The 19,503-nt window shown below is 41.8% G+C and overlaps 1 protein-coding gene across 1 annotated transcript in view; it reads right to left on the bottom strand.

Annotated features, from left to right (window-relative positions):
* Window positions 1–717: 717 nt before the first annotated feature.
* Ttc26 (tetratricopeptide repeat domain 26) overlaps window positions 718–19,503 on the bottom strand; it is a 58,316-nt gene continuing 39,530 nt past the window's right edge. Inside the window, exons 9-11 of the mRNA XM_080282649.1 lie at window positions 17,171–17,279; window positions 13,353–13,593; window positions 718–934 (exon numbers count right to left, since the gene is read on the bottom strand). Coding sequence (XP_080138775.1) covers window positions 823–934; window positions 13,353–13,593; window positions 17,171–17,279 — 462 coding nt within the window. The 3' untranslated portion in view covers window positions 718–822. The remainder of the gene's footprint in view (window positions 935–13,352; window positions 13,594–17,170; window positions 17,280–19,503) is intronic.

Raw genomic sequence — 19,503 nt, 5'->3', positions numbered from 1 at the left:
GCAGAGGCAAGGAGTGGCTCAAAAATGCCATTTTCTATTAGTGCGCGACCACCCCTCACACAGCGCGTCATGTGTCGTCATGTTGATGCGCAGAAATTCCCGGGCATTCTACTGTTGAGGATGAAGAGGATGCAATGTCAGAAGTGTCAGCATTGGACTTTGAAGGGTTTAAGGCCGAAGTGAGTGACTTTGATGCTCCTGGGGAAGGTGCTTAAGAGGAGTCTGTGGAGGGAAGTGTTGGTGCAGTGGGAGGTACGGTGGGGAGTGCGGGGCTGTAAGTGTTGCCGCGCCTCGGAGCCCCTGTTATTTAAGGTCATCAGGCCTGTTGTCTACTGTTGTTAAGGTGACTACCCATATTTTTGTTATTGTAGCTATAGCTTTAGTACAATGTCTGAAAAATATGACCTTTATTGTCTCTAAGGGACAAAAAATGTCCAGGTATGAGGGGGTACCGCCCATATGTAATTATTCCCATAAGATTATGTATTCCCAGTACGCGAATTCCCAGTGCGCGAGGCAGTGGACCGCCCAATCTCTCGCGCACTGTGCGAGCCTACTATATATATATATATATATATATATATATATATATATATATATATATATATATATATATTTATGTATCTATATACACAATGTACTATATATTATGGCATAGTTTTATATTGTGCAGTGATTTTAATGATCTGAAAAATTATGGAGTGGCTCATAAACTAAGTAAAAGCAAACAAGACACAGACTTAGCATGAGTGTGCCAGGTTTCAACTTTGATTACAAAAGTGTTCAGTTAATGTGAGCATGAAAGAGATATAGTGTTATGGTCTAGACTGGGATATGGTTGTCTTTGGCCCATTTCTTAATGACTCTGATGATGCCTTCCACTTGTGGATTGGCGGTGTTCCTCAACAGCTGCAGAATGTCACCCAGTGAATCCCTGAAAGAAAAGTCTCATTTACTGTCTTCCCATCACACCAACTTCTATCTGTCTATCTACTGCCAGACGCCACAATCCCAGAAGGGGTGGCCATTTAACTTTGAGTTATTTGTTTTATGGGGAGGGGCACTAATCCTCCACCAACCCACTTGTTGACACGTAGGGAGCACGTATGGTTTGGTTATATGGTTACCACCCAGCGTAGTAAATGGTTTCTTGGCTTACAGGAAACCATTTGGCTTGTCATTCAATGTAAAGGCACCTGGAAAGGAAAGAAAAGCAATAAGAAGTGACAGGAAAGATGGGAGAAATATGAAGAGAGAAGGGCAGACACAGAAAAAGAATGATAAAGGCTAAGGAAGAAGTAGGCAGCTCTACATCAAGTGAGTGGATGATGGTCGCCACCACCTACCATTACACACCAACTTACTGTTGGTTATGTTAAGCAAGATGTGGGTATGTCATGGGAAACCCCAATAATTTCTTAAGAAAACTCATGGCAGATCAGTCTCACTGAGCATTTTACTGTATATCATCTGATATCCAATTAATTTGCTGCTGGTGTCATACCCACAAATACATGTTAGTAAATTATGACTTGGATGCCACCAAGAGTTTCTGATAACAACTAAGACTATTAATCTTAGTATACATTATTCTTTATGCAAGAAACTTACTTGTATCCTAAAACTGTACAAAATGCAAGTGTTCCGTACCTTTCCAATATTCTCACCAGAAGTGGTGAAGAATTTAGACAAGAGTTCCATCATAGTAACCCAGGCCAGTATAAATCAATTAAGAAAATGACCATGAAAGAGTGTATAAGCAACATGTGCTACCAGAAAAATTATGTTTAAGATCCTTTCAAGTCTCTCCAGGTACTGTAAGTAGTTGTACGGGATTCTCTCTCTCTCTCTCTCTCAACTCACATATATCACAGGTGTGTTAGTCACAGTTCTCTAATTCAAAGTACTTTTCCAACCAAACTGTGATTGCTTCGTATGTCACAGTAACCAATTTAATCAATTTGATAGTCGCGGTCGCTGTCCCATGTGACTCATTTCCGAGGAGATTTCCAGGCTGCAGCATCGTTTAAGCTAGTTGCAGGCGGAAGTCAATCATATTCAAGCATGACAAGCCAATCACAGCACTTCCTACCCATGCCTAGCAGCAAGTGGGCGCACTAGTCCATTCTGTTGTCCCCGCTACTACCAAACTCGCCTCGTGCTGAGAGGCCGTAGTGCGCCTCTAGCCTCAGAAACCCTCCCCCTCCCCCGTCCACTTAAGCATTGTCGTCAGTTGCGGTCATGGAAGAACCTTACAATATTGTTCATTTCCATTAAATACATGCATTACATACTATTTTGAAAGGGCATTAGTGTGTGCTGGTGACCAGTCGGGTGTAAGTATGGTGGTGGAGGGAAACTTTGCCAAGAGGTCAGACTAAAAATTATTTATAATTCACAGCTAAGTCACAGCAGGTATTATGACTAAAATTACCAAAAAGTACCCAAGTTCACTGTATATGTATAGCAGGGCACCAGGTTTCGCGGCATCCAGTTTGGTGAAATGCGCTTTCACGGCAGCCATCAAATATTCCCATGACTGAGCGCGCGCGCACACACACACACACACACACACACACACACACACACACACACACACACACACAAAAAAGCATTTTTGCACCTTCCGGCACCACAAGTTTCAAAATCTCGCTTTGGCAACACCAGTGCCAACACTCAGTTTCGGCCTGTTTTCCTGCACGTGTTCAGTGTGTCCCCACGTTGAGTATTAAACTCTCGTGTCCTTGATTAGTAACTGACGGAAATATGTCATTTTGTGCTTCAAGTGGAGCCAGAGGTGGACTGGGTGATAGTGAAAATGGTGTAAGAAGGTGAACCTGGTACAGCAGGCAGTAAAGAGAAGGTCATGTGACTACCACCCCAAGAGTGAAAAAACCCAAGCATGATGAAGTTAAAAAATAAAATTGTGGCAGAAATGGAGAAAGATGCTGGTAACTCTGAAATATGCAAAATGTATAATGTGCCAGTGTCAACTGTGGATAGTATGAGAAAACAGCTCAGTGACCTTAAAGCCATCAATATTTGGATGTCCTGTACAGGCAAACCCCGATTTACAATACCTCTAGATGCGATACCTCGGAATTGTGAGGGGGGTAGAAATACTGCCCTACCCCGCCTGTCACAGGCCTACCCCTGGATGGGTTGTGATTTTTGAAACCAATTCTGATGGTATTTTAGATTTAAATTTTGTGTTTAGGTTGATTTATAAACTGTTTTTAAATTTAGATTAATGTTTTAGTCATAGCTGGAATGAACACTGTCATTTGGGGTATGAATTCTTGCCCATCTGATGAGGTACAAAACAGTGTGGACAATGAGGCGACTCAACAAAGAATATTTCGTGTTTGACCACTGAACTGTCATCTAACCTCTCATGGAATACATAACAGTAATTTTAAATAGATATTGGTAATTATGAAAACATTAGAGAGTAAATATTTCATGCATGGATGAAAACTGCAACACTGATGAATCATATGTTTACATTTGGGCTGTGCAAGGGAAAATGCTTTGAAAATACAAGGGAATTTCTAAATAAATGTTGGATAGTAAAAGAGAAGAAAACAAAGAAGCTCAGGAACCAGAACTAAATGAAATAAAATGGGGCCGTTGAAAAGGCTATCCAGATCTCATCATCGATCCCATTCCTCTTCGAGAAAGTTCCCCCGTCAAAACATCAACAGTTCTCCATCAAGAGTGTTCGCACTTTGGACGATTCTGTGTCTTTATACATTATTATTATGCATAACAGATGTTTATTTAATTGTCCTGGGACCGTCTGACGGTGGGATTGTATACAATGCTGCTGCTTCTCTACCGAGTTTGAATACGAGTTGGAGATCGCATTCTCCAGCAACCTTAACTGGGTACAAGTGAGACGGACTTTGCTTAAGGCTTAGGGTAGCTTCTTTTACAGCTGTTAGGCCATTTAGATTGGCTTTAAACTTTTTTCTGGACTCATTTAGGTGGGTTTTGGACTTGGTTGGTGGGGAAACCCAAGGCTCAAAAATGCATCCCTATACTTTACATGTTTAATCTACCCAGAGATATGATACCCCGCCTAGCGATGGATTTTCACTTAACCAACTGCATCGTTAAACTGGGGTATGCCTGTACTTCGATCCGTCAGTTTAAATATATTTTTCCTAAAGTTATATTGATCCAGTGATAAATAAAAAATATATAATTTCATTGTGCATTATTCATTTTTTATATACAGTATACCGAAATGTATTTCTTGTCGAAATTTGCAGAGTGGTAGTTAAGGAGCACGACCTTTACGCTATGCCTGCCAAAAAAAAATGATTTTGTTCCGTTAGGTTAGGTTAATTTAATTCCTTACCTAATCTAACCTAACCTAATCATTTTTTTCGGCAGCCATAGTATAAAGGTAGCTCTCTGTGACTACTACCCCAAAAATTTTGACAAGACATAGAATTCAGTAAGAATATGTGAAATATAAATTGCACAACAAAATTATATCTTTTTCTTGATCACTGTGCGGTAGGTGGGAGCGCTCACCATCCACTCACTCGATGTAGTGCTTCTCTCGGGTGTCTGCCCGTTCCTCTCCTCCATCCTTCTGTCTTTCTTTCCTTCCTTCTTTCCTCATCCTTCTTCCTACGGGTGACTTTACACTCCCTCTTGTCTTTCTTTCCTTCATTCATTCCTCTTCCTTCTGCCTGTCGGTGACTCTACACTGAGTGACAAACCAAATGGTTTCCTGTACACCAGGAAACCATTTACTATGCTGGGTGGTAACCATATAACCAAATTTTGGCGCCTGGTGATTTAGTGGGTAATTATGGCGTTCCAATCGGATTGAGTCGGTGAAGGTTTATATCCAAGGGATGGTTGGGGTTTATTGCTCATACAATGTCACTCAGGGATGAGTGAGGCTGGTCACTCTCATCTTAAATGTCAAGACCAACTTGCCTAGCCCCAGGCTCCTACGTTCCTCATGTGGAAGTGTAGGATTGGATGATGAATGAAATGAATTCTTGATCACTGTACCAATACTGTATAACTTTAGGAAAAATACATTTAAATTGTCAGATTGGTACAGGACATCCGAATATTTACCGCCAATCTAGCCCTTGCGAAGTTGCAAAGAAGTATTTTGAACCAGGTTCCGGTGGTAGATGAGTGAAAAAAGTGACTGAGTACAGCACTGTTATGCCTGTGGTTGAACATTATTTGTAATAGTGGCTGAATAGGAGGACCTGGGAAGGTGTTAATGTGTCAGGGTCCGAAATTCAAGACCAGGCCCATCTATTTTATGATCCAGTTGCAAAGAAAGGTAACTTTGTGTCACTTCCAGTGTTCACTGCTCCACAGGGTTGCCTACACAGGTTCAAAGGCAGGTTAGCAGCAACATTTCAGGTAACTTTTGGGCGTATTTAAAGTAGGAAATACACTAGAAGGGTGAGTTTTCTTACAGGCCTAGTCCCTATTAGCTTATTTCCCAAAAGGTCAATGCCCAAACTTTGCTGGAATCAACTTTGACGGCACTTTTCACGGTCCCTATTAGGTGCCAAACCTGGTGCCCTATTGTGTGTATATGTATATATATATATATATATATATATATATATATATATATATATTCATAATGAATTGCCATTAAATATATTGTGGTAGCTGGGGGTCCTCACCATCCACTCACTTGATGTAGTGCTGCTCTTGGGTGTCTGCTCTTTCCTCTCCTCCATCTTTCTTCCCTTCCATCCTCTTCTGTCTTTCTTTCCTTCATTCTTTTCCTGTCCTTCTGCCTACGAATGACTTTACACTCCCTCTTCTGTCTATCTTTCCTTCAATCTTTCCTCTTCCTTCTGCCTGTGCATTACTCTACACTGAGTGACAAGCCAAATGGTTTCCTGTACACCAGGAAACCTTTGCTACACTGGGTGGTAACCATATAACCAAATTTTGACGTCTGGTTGTTTAGTGGGTAATTACAGCGCTCCAACTGGATTGAGCCGGTGAAGGTTTATATCCAAGGTGTGGTTGGAGTTTATTGCTCACATAATATATATATATATATATATATATATATATATTTTTTTGCGAGGAAGAAGGAACCAAAGGCCATGAGCCCGCAGTAACAGTTCCCTCCAAAAGAAAAACAAAATACAATATAGAGCCAAATTCAAGATCCGATCATTTTGAGATGCCTGGACACACTGCGTTTGAAAGACTGGAGATCATAGGCAGCAGGAAATACAGACAGAGGGAGACAGTTCCAGAGCTGACCTGTTGCATAAATGAAAGACTGGGAGTAACGGTTAACTCTTGCATTAGAGAGTTGGACAGAAAAAGGATGAGAGTTTGCTGCCAGACGGGTGCTTCGCGCCCGTCGTAGAGGTGGAGGAATGCAAGCAGAGAGTTCAGAGGAGCAGTGACCATTAAAGTAGCGATAGAAAAGAGATAAAGATGCAACAGTGCGGCGAAGAGACAGAGGTTGAAGGGAGTCAGTAAGAGGAGGAGAGTTAATGAGACGAAAAGCCTTTGCCTCCACCCTATTGAGAAGAGCTGTATGTGGGGAGCCTCCCCACACATGAGAGTTGTACTCCACACAGGGGCGGATAAAACCCCTGTATAGAGTCAACAATTGTGCAGGGGTGAAGAAAGTGCGGAGTCGGCTTAGCACACCCAATCTCTTGGAGGCAGATTTTACAAGAGATGTAATATGATATTTCCAAGATAAGTCCCGAGTAAATGAAACCCCAAGCATGTTCAAGGATGATGCAGGATTAAGCTGAATATTATTAAACATTAGTGGGTATACCTGTGGAAGATTATGTCAGGTTGATAGGTGTAAGAACTGAGTCTTAGATGCATTAAAGACAACCATATTATTTTTACCCCAGTCAGAGATACGAGCCAAATCAGACATTAGGTGTGCCACAGCCTCATCCCTTGCTTGTTGAAGTAACTGTTGAGATGGGCGTTGCGGGAACCGAATGGAAAGGTGAAGGGTGGAGTCGTCAGCGTATGAGTGGATAGGGTTAGATGTACAGCTTAGAAGATCATTGATGAATAAAAGGAAGAGAGTTGGTGATAGGACAGAGCCCTGAGGAACACCACTGTTGATAGATCTAGGAGAAGAACGATGGCCGTCTACAACAGCGGCTATAGAACGACCAGAAAGGAAGCTAGCGATGAAGGCACAGATAGAAGGATAGAAACCGTAGGAGGGCAGTTTGGAAATTAAAGATTTATGCCAGACTCGATCGAAAGCCTTTGAGATGTCAAGTGCAATGGCAAAGCTTTCGCCAAAGTCCCGAAAGGAGGATGACCAGGAGTCTGAAAGGTAGGTGAGAAGATCGCCAGTGGAGCGTCCCTGACGGAACCCATACTGATGATCGGAAAGAAGGTTGTGATAGGAAAGATGCCTTAAAATTTTTCTATTAAGAATTGACTCGAAAACTTTTGAAATAAAGGACATTAAAGCAACTGGACGATAGTTGGAGGGTTGGGAGTGGTCACCCTTCTTTGGGACTGGCTGAATGAGAGCAAACTTCCAGCAAGAAGGAAAGGTACAAGTTGACAGACAAAGGCGAAAGAGTTTGCCTAGGCAGGGTGTAAGCACAGAAGCACAGTTCTTGAGAACAACAGGAGGGACCCCATCAGGCCCATATGCCTTGTTAGTACTGAGGCCAGTGATGGCAGAAAGTACATCAACTGAAGAAATTTTAATGTCAGCCATGAGGAAGTCAGAGGGGGGAAGTGATGGAGGAACAGCACCGGAATCGTCTAAGGTAGAATTGGAGGAGAAAGTCTGTGCGAAGAGATCTGCTTTATCAGTAGAAGAAGTAGCTACAGAACCATCAGAGTAGAAAAGAGGAGGGAAGGATGATGAGGTAAAGTTGTTAGAAAGATTTTTGGCAAGATGCCAGAAGGAGCGGGAAGAATTCGAGTCGGAGAGTTGAGAGCATTTAGTATGGATGAAATTATTTTTAGTAGAGCGAAGAACAGACTTAGCACGATTCCGGGCAGAAACGTAAAGATGGTGTGATTCAGGGGTGGGTTGGCTCCGGTACCTTTTGTAGGCCCTCTCCTTGTTGCGGACAGCATTAGAACAAGCGTGATTAAACCAAGGCTTTCTTGCATTAGTCAAAGGATATGAGAAAGGAATGTATGCTTCCATGCCCGAGAGAATAACCTCCGTAATGCGCAAGGCACACTCAGATGGCTCACGGCCATGGAAGCAATAATCATTCCAGGGAAAATCAAAGAAGTACTGCCTGAGGGCCTCCCAGTCCGCGGCTCCAAAATGCCACAGACGACGTTTCACTGGAGGGTCCACAGGCCGTACCGGAGTGATAGGACAGGTTAAGGTAATAAGGTTGTGATCGGAGGAGCCCAACGGAGAGAAAAGATTAACAGAGTAAGCAGAAGGATTAGTTGTGAGGAAGAGGTCAAGTATGTTGGAGCTCTCTTCAAGGCGGTCAGGGATACGGGTAGGGTGCTGTACAAGCTGCTCTAGGTCATTAAGGATAGAAAAGATGTAGGCTTGTTCACCAGGTGGATCCGTGAAAGGAGAGGAGAGCCAAAGGTGGTGGTGAACATTGAAATCTCCAAGAATGGAGATTTCAGAGAAAGGAGAAATGGATAGAATGTGTTCCATCGTAGAAGTAAGATAGTCGAAGAATTTTTGATAGTCAGTAGAATTAGGGGATAAGTAAACAGCACAGATATATTTAGTCAGAGAATGACAGGAAAGCCGAAGCCAGAGTGTGGAGAATTCAGAAGAATCAAGTTCAGGAACACGAGAGCAAGATAAGTTGTTGCGTATATATACACAACAGCCACCTTTGGCTTTGAAATGAGTATAGAGAAAGTAGGAGGATACAGAAAAGGGTTTGCTGTCAGTTGCCTCAGACAGCTGAGTCTCCGTTAGAAAAAGAAGGTGAGGTTTAGAGGAGGAGAGGTGGTGCTCAACAGAGCGAAAGTTAGAGGAAAGGCGGCGAATGTTACATATATATATGTATGTATATGTCCGTCTATTGCCAGATGCCTGAATCCCGTAAGGGGTGCAACAAACAAACTGCCTCCATGTTGCCCTGTCCCCCGCCACTTCACTGGCGTGCTCCCAGGTCACACCTTCCCCTCTCATATACATCTCCACCCCATCCCCCCAACTCATCCTTGGCCTCCCCCTCCCTCTCCCCTCCCCCACCTCTCTCACATACATTCTCCTTGTCAGTCTCTTGCTCTCCATCCTCTCCATATGGCCAAACCACCTCAGTGTATTTCTCCTAACGCTTTCTATCACATCCACATCCACACCACAATGATCCTTCACTTCCTCATTTGTCAGTCTGTCTCTGTATGTGACTCCACATGCTCCTCTCAAAAAATTCATTTCCACTGCTCTCATTCTTGGCTTCTGTCCCTCCAACAAGGTCCAAGCTTCACTTCCATACGTTAGAGTTGGTATCACAATACTCTCATGCAGCGACTTTTTTACTTCCATGCTCACTTCCCTGTTTCTTATCACTGCTTTCAAAGAAACAGCAACCTTTCCTCTTTGCTGTACCCTTTCAAGCACTTCACCCTATAAACTTCCATTCTTACCCATCACACTACTCAAGTACTAGTGCATTCACGTTTTCCATTTCCTCCTCATCCAACCTCACTCTACAGTACATTCAGTGACTTCATTTCTCTTGAAGACAATAACTTTTAGTTTCCCTACATTCACCCTTAGGTTTCCGTTTCTTATACACACTGCCAAACTCATTCACCAAGCTTTGTAGATCCCCTTCATCTTCACTTAACAACACAGTATCATCTGCAAACAACAGTACAGGGAGTTTCCAAACACTCCCCCCTCACATTAGGGTCACTCCGGCATCCACTGCCCAACCTTATACAGTATCTCTTTCATAACCCCATCCATATTCAGACTGAACAACCATGGAGACATGACATCCCTGTTTCAATCAAACCTACAAATAGAAAAATTCACTCAGTTCACTATCCACATGCACTGCAGCCTTAGCATCCTCATACATACTCACTACAGCATTCAGCAACTTCCCATTTACTCCATATATTCTTAATACTTTCCACATTCCTTCTCTGTCCACCCTGTCATGTGCTTTCTCCACATCCATGAACGCCACATACAACTTCTTTCCGTTCTCCTGAAACTTTTCCACTAAAGACCTAAAAATGAATATCTGATCTACACAACCTCTTCCCTTCCTAAACCTCCTTGTTCTTCTCCAACTAATTCCTCTGTTATTTCCCTAACCTTGTCAATAAGTATCTTACCATACATTTTTCACATTACACTAAGAAGACAAATGGGTGGGGTGAGTGATGGCAAGTGGACTGGTTGGGCTGGGAACATGTTGGGTGGTGGGGCATATGGCAGGTTGTAGAACAGCAAGTGGTTAAGGTACTCATTATAAGACATTCACCTCATCAGTGGGACAGAGATGGGCAATGCTGGAGGAAGACAGATGCTGTTGCTACACCAGTAAGGTGTAACTCAAATGTAGGGGAGCAAAAAATGGGTGGGCTAGGCAGCAAAGAGTGGGTAGGATGGACTAAGATGGTGATGGGTGGTTGGGCATGGCAGAACAAGTATAGGCACTGAAGATGGGGGATTAATGAGGGGCAGCTGCCTTTTCGATTTATTTTTTATTTTTTTTTACTGTATAAGGAAGGTCAAACAAGAAGGATGGGTAGGTCTGAGGCTTTCTGGCAGCTGTCAGTATATCACTTAGCCCCAATTTAGTTTGTAACCAAGAAACCATTTACAATGCTAGGTGGTAATCATATAACCAAATTATGGCACTGGGTGGCTTAGTGGGTAACTAAGGTATTCCAATTGGATTGAGCTTGTGAAGGTTTATATCCAAGGGGTGGTTGGGATTTATTGCTTATGTAATGCCACTCAGGGATGAGTGACGCTGGTCACTCTCATCTTAAATGTCAGGACCAACTTGCCTAACCCCGGGCTCCTCTGCTCCTCACGGAGCAACGTAGGATTGGATGATGGATGGATGATGATTTCCCAGATGACTTAGTTTACCTTGTTGTGTAAGATGTATAGTACTAAACACTTTGGATAGTTCATGGATGGAATATTGAGCACTCTTGTTAAATATGCTGTAACTTATTAATTTGCATTTGTTTGGTTTTCATTCGGACTATTCACATTCAAATACAAATGACAGTAAAGAACTCCTGATACAACATTAGTCAGTCCATAAAAGTGGGAAGAGCAGAAGGCATCTGTCTGATCAAGTTAACCAACTACTGTAGCACTTCATGGAGGGGGGGGTGGATGGAGGGTTTGAGACTTGTTAGGACACATATAAGAGGTCCCTTCACTGACCACACTATAACACTTACCCTGTCCCCAAATTAGTGTTTCCTAATGTACATAAGTAAGATTACTTTTTATGCTACATGAAAAGTTAAACCCACATCATGAATGTAGCAAAATACAATATAGTATCTTCTTTAGAAAGAATACTAACAGCAAACAAAATATGTCTGCAAGCATACTCTGCATTTTAGTTATGAGAAAGTAGTAAGAATACTGGTTGACACATGCATCATAAATAAGAAATCTTAGTCCACAAACCTCAGAGGATGATTAATTTCTAATACCAGACAGTCCTGAATGCCACTGAAAAACCTCTGAGATCTGAAGGTTGAGAAATTCTTTCATTTTAACCATTATACCTTGTGAGACATCTTACCTATGTACCTGGGCTAACACCACATTATTTTACTCTCCATTAAGAAATCTCTCAAGGTCTGAGAGTTAATTCCTTGCCTATGATGTTCACCCAAAGCATCTTTAACTGCTGAAAAGTCAGTGATGTCAATACAGTACAGTGGGGTCTCCCAATATGCGAGAATATGGTCGATAAAATGCCATGCATATTGGACATATTGCACAATAGAAACTATCAAATTAATGGAAATAAATGTATATGGTCAACACCCCACCCTATCTTTGTCATTTACAGCACTTCCCCATTATTGACTATCATTTTAAGAAACACTGCCCAAAGAAAGGTAACAGAACTGTGAATGTAGTGTGCTAGGTAGCACTCTATTTTTATAATTGCAGAATTATTAACCTTACTGCGTCTGTCCACTTGCTGGCCTCAATAAGCCTCGACGGTCCGTAAAATCTGCTCCTTGTTCTTGAGGATGTTCCTGGCTGTTGATTCACCTAAGCCAAGTTAACGTTCAATGTTTGGGTCCCTTTTATCTTGCTTATTCAACTACAGTAAAAGTCCAATTCTTCGGCATCCAATTCCCTGGCAAATCTGACATTTCGGCAGTTTTGAGAAATAGTCCCACTTACGAAAATCTCTGATCGTTCGGCAGATTTTCCGATTTTTTTCATCAGTCTTGAAATTCTCCATGAGGACCCTCTACTGCTGAGGACTTCTTCCAGCAGTAGCAGACTCCAACCAACCCCTTCTATTGTACATATGTAAATAAGGAACCTACTATAAGTTTAGGTAAGTGCATGTGAACTTGTAGGCCTACTGTACCATTACATTTATATACAGTATGTTCACTAATTTCTTTATTTTTCATATTCATGTATAGTACTGTATTCATTACAGTATTGTACAGTATCAAACAGTATACAGTACTCTCTCCAAACACATTTGTAATGATATGAGTAGTGATGATAGTGTTCACCGAAACATATAAGGTATTGAGTGAGTACGGTTTTTGATAATTCGGCAATTTTGATTTTTCGGCACTAGCCTGGTCCCATAGATGCCAAAAAATCGGACTTCTACTGTATATAACCTTCATTTTCAGCTCTTAAGTGATCTTCTTATTCCCGGAATGAAGTGCTAGGGCCATGTTATAACAGGTGAGCAAGAGCGGGTCTTGTACAATGCTAAAAACACCACAATATGCGAGAGCGGCGCGGGTAGACACAGACCGAGAGTCTTAAGACTTGGCTTGAGAGACGCCGTGAGGGAGGGAAAGGACGGGAAACCAGTCAGCCATCTGGTGGTGGCTTCGGATACTACCATTTTGAGCGGGAACACCGTTTTTCCCTTGCTGTCAGACGAGAAAATTGCATTTTAGAATCACATTTTGCATATTAAATTTTTTTTTTTTTCTTGTACTGAGCTTGCATAATAGGTGTTCTGTATATTGAGATCCCGCATTTTGTGAGACCCCACTGCACAGTAATACATTTATAATCTGCAAATCCACCATTAGTGACATTCCTTTTGTTTCACTGTATTTTGATAACATTTTTATGTGCCAGTATTCTTTTAATGGCTAAATCCTATACACATACACTATTTGCATAGTGATCTTACTTGGGTTCTTTGCCAGCGATTATCATCTGGAACATGCCCACACAGGCACCTCTCTTGCCTTCCCAGTACTCAGGGTTAGGGTCAAGGCGTTCTAATACATCAAAGGCCCGGGCAGCATAGTAGAACTGACCCATCTTGTAGCAATCATTGGCAATCAACTGCAGTAGACTAAAGGCTTCTGCAGATGTCTCCATCTTCAGGTAAAGCTCCCATGCCAATCGTGGCTTGCTGTTCATAATGTCTGGAAACAGGAGCCAAAAAGTACAGTATAATAATGCACCATATCTGGCTAAACATTGGTAATCAAACGAGGGAGAAATTATGATAAATGCACAGTGGTGAAGAAGTCAGAGCTAGAGAAAATATACCTCAATTCATGACATGAACAGGAGCTAATGCTGTGTGTAGGAGATTGAGAATGGACCAAAAGATTGGAAAAGACCAGAAATTATGTATGCATCATCCAATCTAGAAGTTCCCCCATCAGCAGCACAGAGGCTTTGGGCTTGGTTACTCAGTGCAGATATTAGGTGAGAGTAACTATACGCTCTTCTTTAGTGACATTATAAGAAGAGAAAGTGGAAAAGATGACTGAGAACAATAAGAGAGAACAGGGTGGCTTAAAAATGGGACAACATTTTCTAATTTTACTATTGGTCCGTACCTCCAAACTGCTGGCTGAAAACAATTTATGAAAATCAAGAAACTGTATGATGTCCTCGTGGGTTAGGAGAGGACTAAGTGAGATACCTTGTAGTAGTTGTTATACATATACAGAGTTGGAGGGATACTAGTAGGACTCTGGCAGCAAATGCTTCTACAATGCTTGAGCAAGGGCAATAAGAAGACTGAGAGCTCTGCAGTGACAACAGAAGGAAAAAGGAGTTGTGTCATAACACAGAGGTTAATTAATATTCACATAGATGATGTTACTAGAGAATATAAGAAAAGCATATACAGTACAATAATGAGAAACTGTACCAGGATGGACATAATTATTATGTGGAAAATTTTTACTTATCTTTATCCCATCACTTCAAAGGGAAAACTGAATAAAACTGTATGGTGGTGATATAAACAGGACATTAATGATGTTGTTAAACTGAAGAGGTTACTGAAGGCTTTTCAAAACTCTTCACAATAATCAGTCTTCCTGAGGCTGAAAAAAATCATCTAGTGGGTGTTGTTTTTGCTAATTAACCACAGTCTGTCTGGCCAAGCAGACCCATCAAATGCAGGCAAGCAGTTGTCCCTGCAGGGCCATCCCATGCAGTGAACCAATGTTTCCTTCCAGCATAAAGCACCTCTCCACAGCCAGGCATGGGGAAGTGTGTGGAGGTTTGATTCTTGGATGGACGCTGCATTTACGTCTCTCCACCCAGTTAACAGGGGCACCATAATAGGCTTCACATCACCCCATTATTTGGTTATATGATTATCATCCAGCATTGTAAATGGTTTCTTGGGTTACTGGAAACACTAGAGTTATTCCTCAGTGTAGAACCACTTGAGGTGGAAAGAAAAGTAACTATTCTAGAGGGGCAATCAACTGGGCGCATCTCTCTGACAAGGGCAATGTAATTTCCAAACCTCTCCATCTTGGGTTAGGGTTTCTCATCTTTAATTAGGGTTTTGCAAAATGTGTTTTCTGGATCCAGAATCTCTATTACGAGCCGGATCGGTCCCAAAAGTTAATCGCTTGTTTCCTGGGACATGGGGCTATCTACCACCATATTTGGTCCAAATCTCTTTTGTTTTTGAGTAATACTGCTAAGAGACAAACTAACAAACAAACACACAGGGGTGAAAACATACTCTCCTTGCTGGAGAGAATATAAAGTGAGAGGAAGTATGATGGAAAAAAAGAAAAAAAAGGTAAAGGGAGAAACAGGAAGCACATCAAGTGAGTCGATTATAGTTGCCATCACCTACCACCATCTAGTGGTAGCGAGAATAAAACAACAAATAGGTCACTGGTTTGAAAAGGTTAACGTGATGATGCTCTGCTTTTGGAACATAATGAGAATCAACTCTAAAAGGTGGTGAGTGAATGTGATATTGTAACATACACAGAAGGAACCTGAAGATGAGTGCTGTAAAAAGTAATGGTGTTTAGTAAGACTGGATGGTCAAAGAGAATTTAATAAACTGTAGCATAAGGATAACATAGAAATAAAGCATTAAGGGATGCGAAGACTTATAAATAGCTGAGAACAATAAAGTTCAATATGGTAGTGTGGATAATGAGGTCAGTGAGACAATAGAAACCTGTAATAACACAAGAAAAATAAACTACTGTAACTATATTCCACATTTAATGTACCAGGGATTGAGCACAGGACTCTCAGATGAGAGTCAGGTAGCCTACCATTGTACCACAACCATGTAAAATTTTGCTTCATCTTGTCACGTACTTATAACCAAGGTATCCCACCCCTCTCTGTGGATCTGAAGGGAAGAGACAGTCCCTGGCACTCAGGCAAGTAAAGCTCTTAAGCCACCCAATGCAAATTTGGCATAGTCAGTAGAATGAAAGAAACTTGCAGCAACACAGGAAAAATCAACTAAACAGATTCCACCTTTACTGTCCTGCATCTGATCTCTCCTCTTCAGGCCCACAGCAGGGGGGGGACAAGGTTCCTTGGTTGCAAGTATGTGACTAGGTGAGACAATTCTTGCCTGGTTGTGGTACAGCGGTAGGTTGCCTGTCTCTCTTCTGCGAGTCCCAGCTCTGAGCCCAGTATGGTAAAGCTGAAATATAGTTACCTGTGGCTGAGGTCAGAAAGAAAGGTCTTCGTAGAAAAAGGCTGACTGGGGAGCTGAACTGTGTTCTAGAAATAACTAACTGGATTGGAAGTGAAGAATGCACTGAGAAAATATGTTCTTTTACCACCAGATGCATGATGTATGTAAATTACTGTATATGGCAACTGTGATGAGTTCCTTACAGAAGGAACTGGGGAAAGAATACTGGTACTCATGGACAAAAGAATACGAATGTGGTGGTATGGACATGTGGACTGAATGAAAAGGACAGACTGACAAAGTGCTTGAAGTAGGCTAAATGGTAGTAGTACAAGAGGAACTGCATGAGGAAAAAGGTAAACAATTTATTGGTGGAAGGCACTGGCTTTTGTGGAAATTCATCCATTTTTGGTCCTTATTTCTCACGTCCCTCCTCTTCCATTTTTAATCTTTTTCCAAAACAGTTTCCAATTTTCACAGAAGTCTCTTAAGGTAGGTGAGGTCTCCCATCATGCACTCAGTGTATGGTAGGCTGCCTATTTCTTCCTTCATGAATTTAATTCATTTCCCGTATCTGTCTTCCTCTCCTCCTGTTTCTTCCAGTCATCTTGTCATTATTGATGACTTCTTTCCACTTCACATGGCTCAACATCAGGTAACTCAGGAAACCATTTACAACACTGGGTGGTAACCATATAACCAAATACTGGAGTGACATGGAGCCTACTATGGTGCCCTGTTAAATGGATGGAGACAAATGTGGCATCCACCCAGGAACCAAGACTCCACACTAATACCCATGATTCACTGTGACAAGGAACTGTCAGCCACATGGGAACAACAGTTCATTGCCCTGGAAGGGCAGCTGCTTGCCTGCAGTTGATGAGTCTGCTTGATCAGACAGGTAGAACAACAACAACAACAACAAGAGAAGTCTGTGCTCAGATTCTCTAGAGGGCAAATTCTTAAATAATCCTGGCTACACTACAGGTAACAGTTTTACAGCTCAGGATGCATGGCAGAAACATAAATGAATAAATCTTTCACTGCACTTTGTCACACTAGATACTCACAACATCTGGCCAGCCATGACAGAAATACATAATCATTTTTAATCTTCTCATTCTGGATGAGCAGGAACACCTCCTCTGCTTCCTTGTAGTCTCCAACTGCAGCTTTTGCCTGGGAGGTAAAGAGGGCAAAATGTTAATACTGTACTGTATATTATCCACTTGTGCTGCATTCTGGGATGTCTTTTTCATTTTATTCCAGCTGATGGAAAATTATGCTATTCACTTAAAGATAGACCTACTCAGTCTGTGCGAGTTCCTTTGGGACCAAAAATATGGTTTGTATTATTTCTGGCTAATACCAGACAATTTATGCAGATTAGGAAAGGATCCCCAGGATGAAGAGGTTAAAACTTACCCTTCTCATGTATGCACCAATGTTCTGAAATAGAACCTCTTTCATAATCACCCTTGCTGGAAGGGACTGTCAGCTATAGTCTTTATTTTAAAACACCATTATTCACACAACAGTATAAAACTGTTTTACATTAAAAATACACTTCAGATATCTGAACTAAACTGACACTCTGTATATTAAAAGACAGAAAAACACCAGTTACACAAAATGATGCAACCATTATAATACTAACAGTGTATATATGGAAGAAGTTGAGAGGCGGAAGAGAGAGTTATATGTAGAAAGAAAGAGAGAGGTGAAAAGATTAGTAAGAGAGAGTAAGAAGAGAGTGGATGAGGAATTTGGAAGGAATTTGAGTGTAAAGTGGAGGGACTGTAAGAAAATGTTCTGGAAAGAGGTGAAAAGAGTAAGACAGGGTGGAAGTGAAGTTAGCAGGGGAGTGAAAGATAAAAATGGTAGATTACTAGTGGAGAAGGGAGAAAAAGTGTGCAGATGGAGAGAACACTTTAAGAAATTGTTGAACGTAGAGGATGGAAGTAATGTGAGTATAAGTGGCTGGGGAATGGCTGGGAGAAGGAGGGAGGTGAGAAGACAGGAAGAAATCAGTGGGATAGAAGCTGTGGAAGCAATGAAGGAAGTTAAATCGGGAAAGTCCCAGGAATTGATGGAGTGTGTGGTGAAATGCTGAAGCATGGGGGAGAGACAGTAGTAGAATGGATGTGGAAGATGTGCAGATTGGCCTGGGAGGAAGGTAGAGTCCCGGAGGATTGGAAGTCAGGTATAATTATTCCCTTGTACAAAGGAAAAGGGGAAAAAGAAGTGCGTGGTAATCATAGGGGCATTTGTCTTCTTAGTATAATAGGAAAAGTGTATGGTAGGATACTTATTAACAGAGTTAGAGAAAGAACAGAGAAATTAGTTGGAGAAGAACAGGGAGGCTTTAGGAAGGGAAGAGGTTGTGTAGATCAGATATTCATTCTTAGATCTTTAGTGGAAAAGTTTCTAGAGATTCTAGAGAAGGGAAAGAAGTTGTATGCGGCTTTCATGGATTTGGAGAAAGCATATGACAGGGTGGATAGACAAGGATTGTGGAAAGTGTTAAGAATATATGGAGTAAATGGGAAGGTGTTGAATGCTGTGAAGAGTATGTACGATGGTGCGAAGGCTGCAGTGCGTGTGGATGGTGAACTAAGTGAATTTTTCTCTTTGAAAGCTGGGTAGAAACAGCGATGTGTCATGTCTCCATGGTTGTTCAATCTGTACATGGATGGAGTAATAAAAGAGGTACAAGGTAGGGTAGTGGATGTTGGAGTGGCCCTGGTGAGAGAGGATAGTGTTTGGAAACTCCCTGTACTGTTGTTTGCAGATGATACTGTGTTGTTGAGTGAAGACGAAGGGGAGCTGCAAGGCTTGGTGGATCAGTTTGGGAGAGTGTGTAAGAAACGGAATCTAAAGGTGAATGTAGGGAAGAGTAAAGTGATGGTCTTTGAGAGAGGTGAAGTCAGTGAATGTACAGCGAGGTTGGATGGTGAGGAATTGGAAAATGTGAGTACGTTAAGTACTTGGGTAGTGTGATGAGTAAGGATGGAGGTTTGGAGGGTGAAGTGCTTGAAAGGGTACAGCAGGGAAGAAAGGTTGCTGGTTCTTTGAAAGCAGTGATAAGAAACAGGGAAGTGAGCATGGAAGTGAAAAAGTTACTACATGACAGTATTGTGATACCAACTCTAATGTACAGAAGTGAAGCTTGGACGTTGTTGGAAGGACACAAGTCAAGAGTAAGAGCAGTGGAAATGAGTTATTTAAGAGGAGCCTGTGGAGTCACATGGAGAGACAGGCTGTTGAATGAGGATATAAAGGAGCGTTGTGGTGTTGATGTGGATGTGATAAGAAGCGTTATGAGGAACACACTGAGGTGGTTTGGCCATGTGGAGAGGATGAAGGGTGAAAGACTGACGAAGAGAGTGTATGTGAGTGAGGT

This window comes from Coenobita brevimanus, chromosome 94 (genome assembly GCF_032717465.1).
Source record: "Coenobita brevimanus isolate Jiangsu-jjx chromosome 94, ASM3271746v2, whole genome shotgun sequence".
NCBI classification, from domain to species: Eukaryota; Metazoa; Arthropoda; class Malacostraca; order Decapoda; family Coenobitidae; genus Coenobita; species Coenobita brevimanus.
Note: the sequence above shows the minus strand (reverse complement) of the source record. Positions and strands in the feature narration are given on the sequence as shown.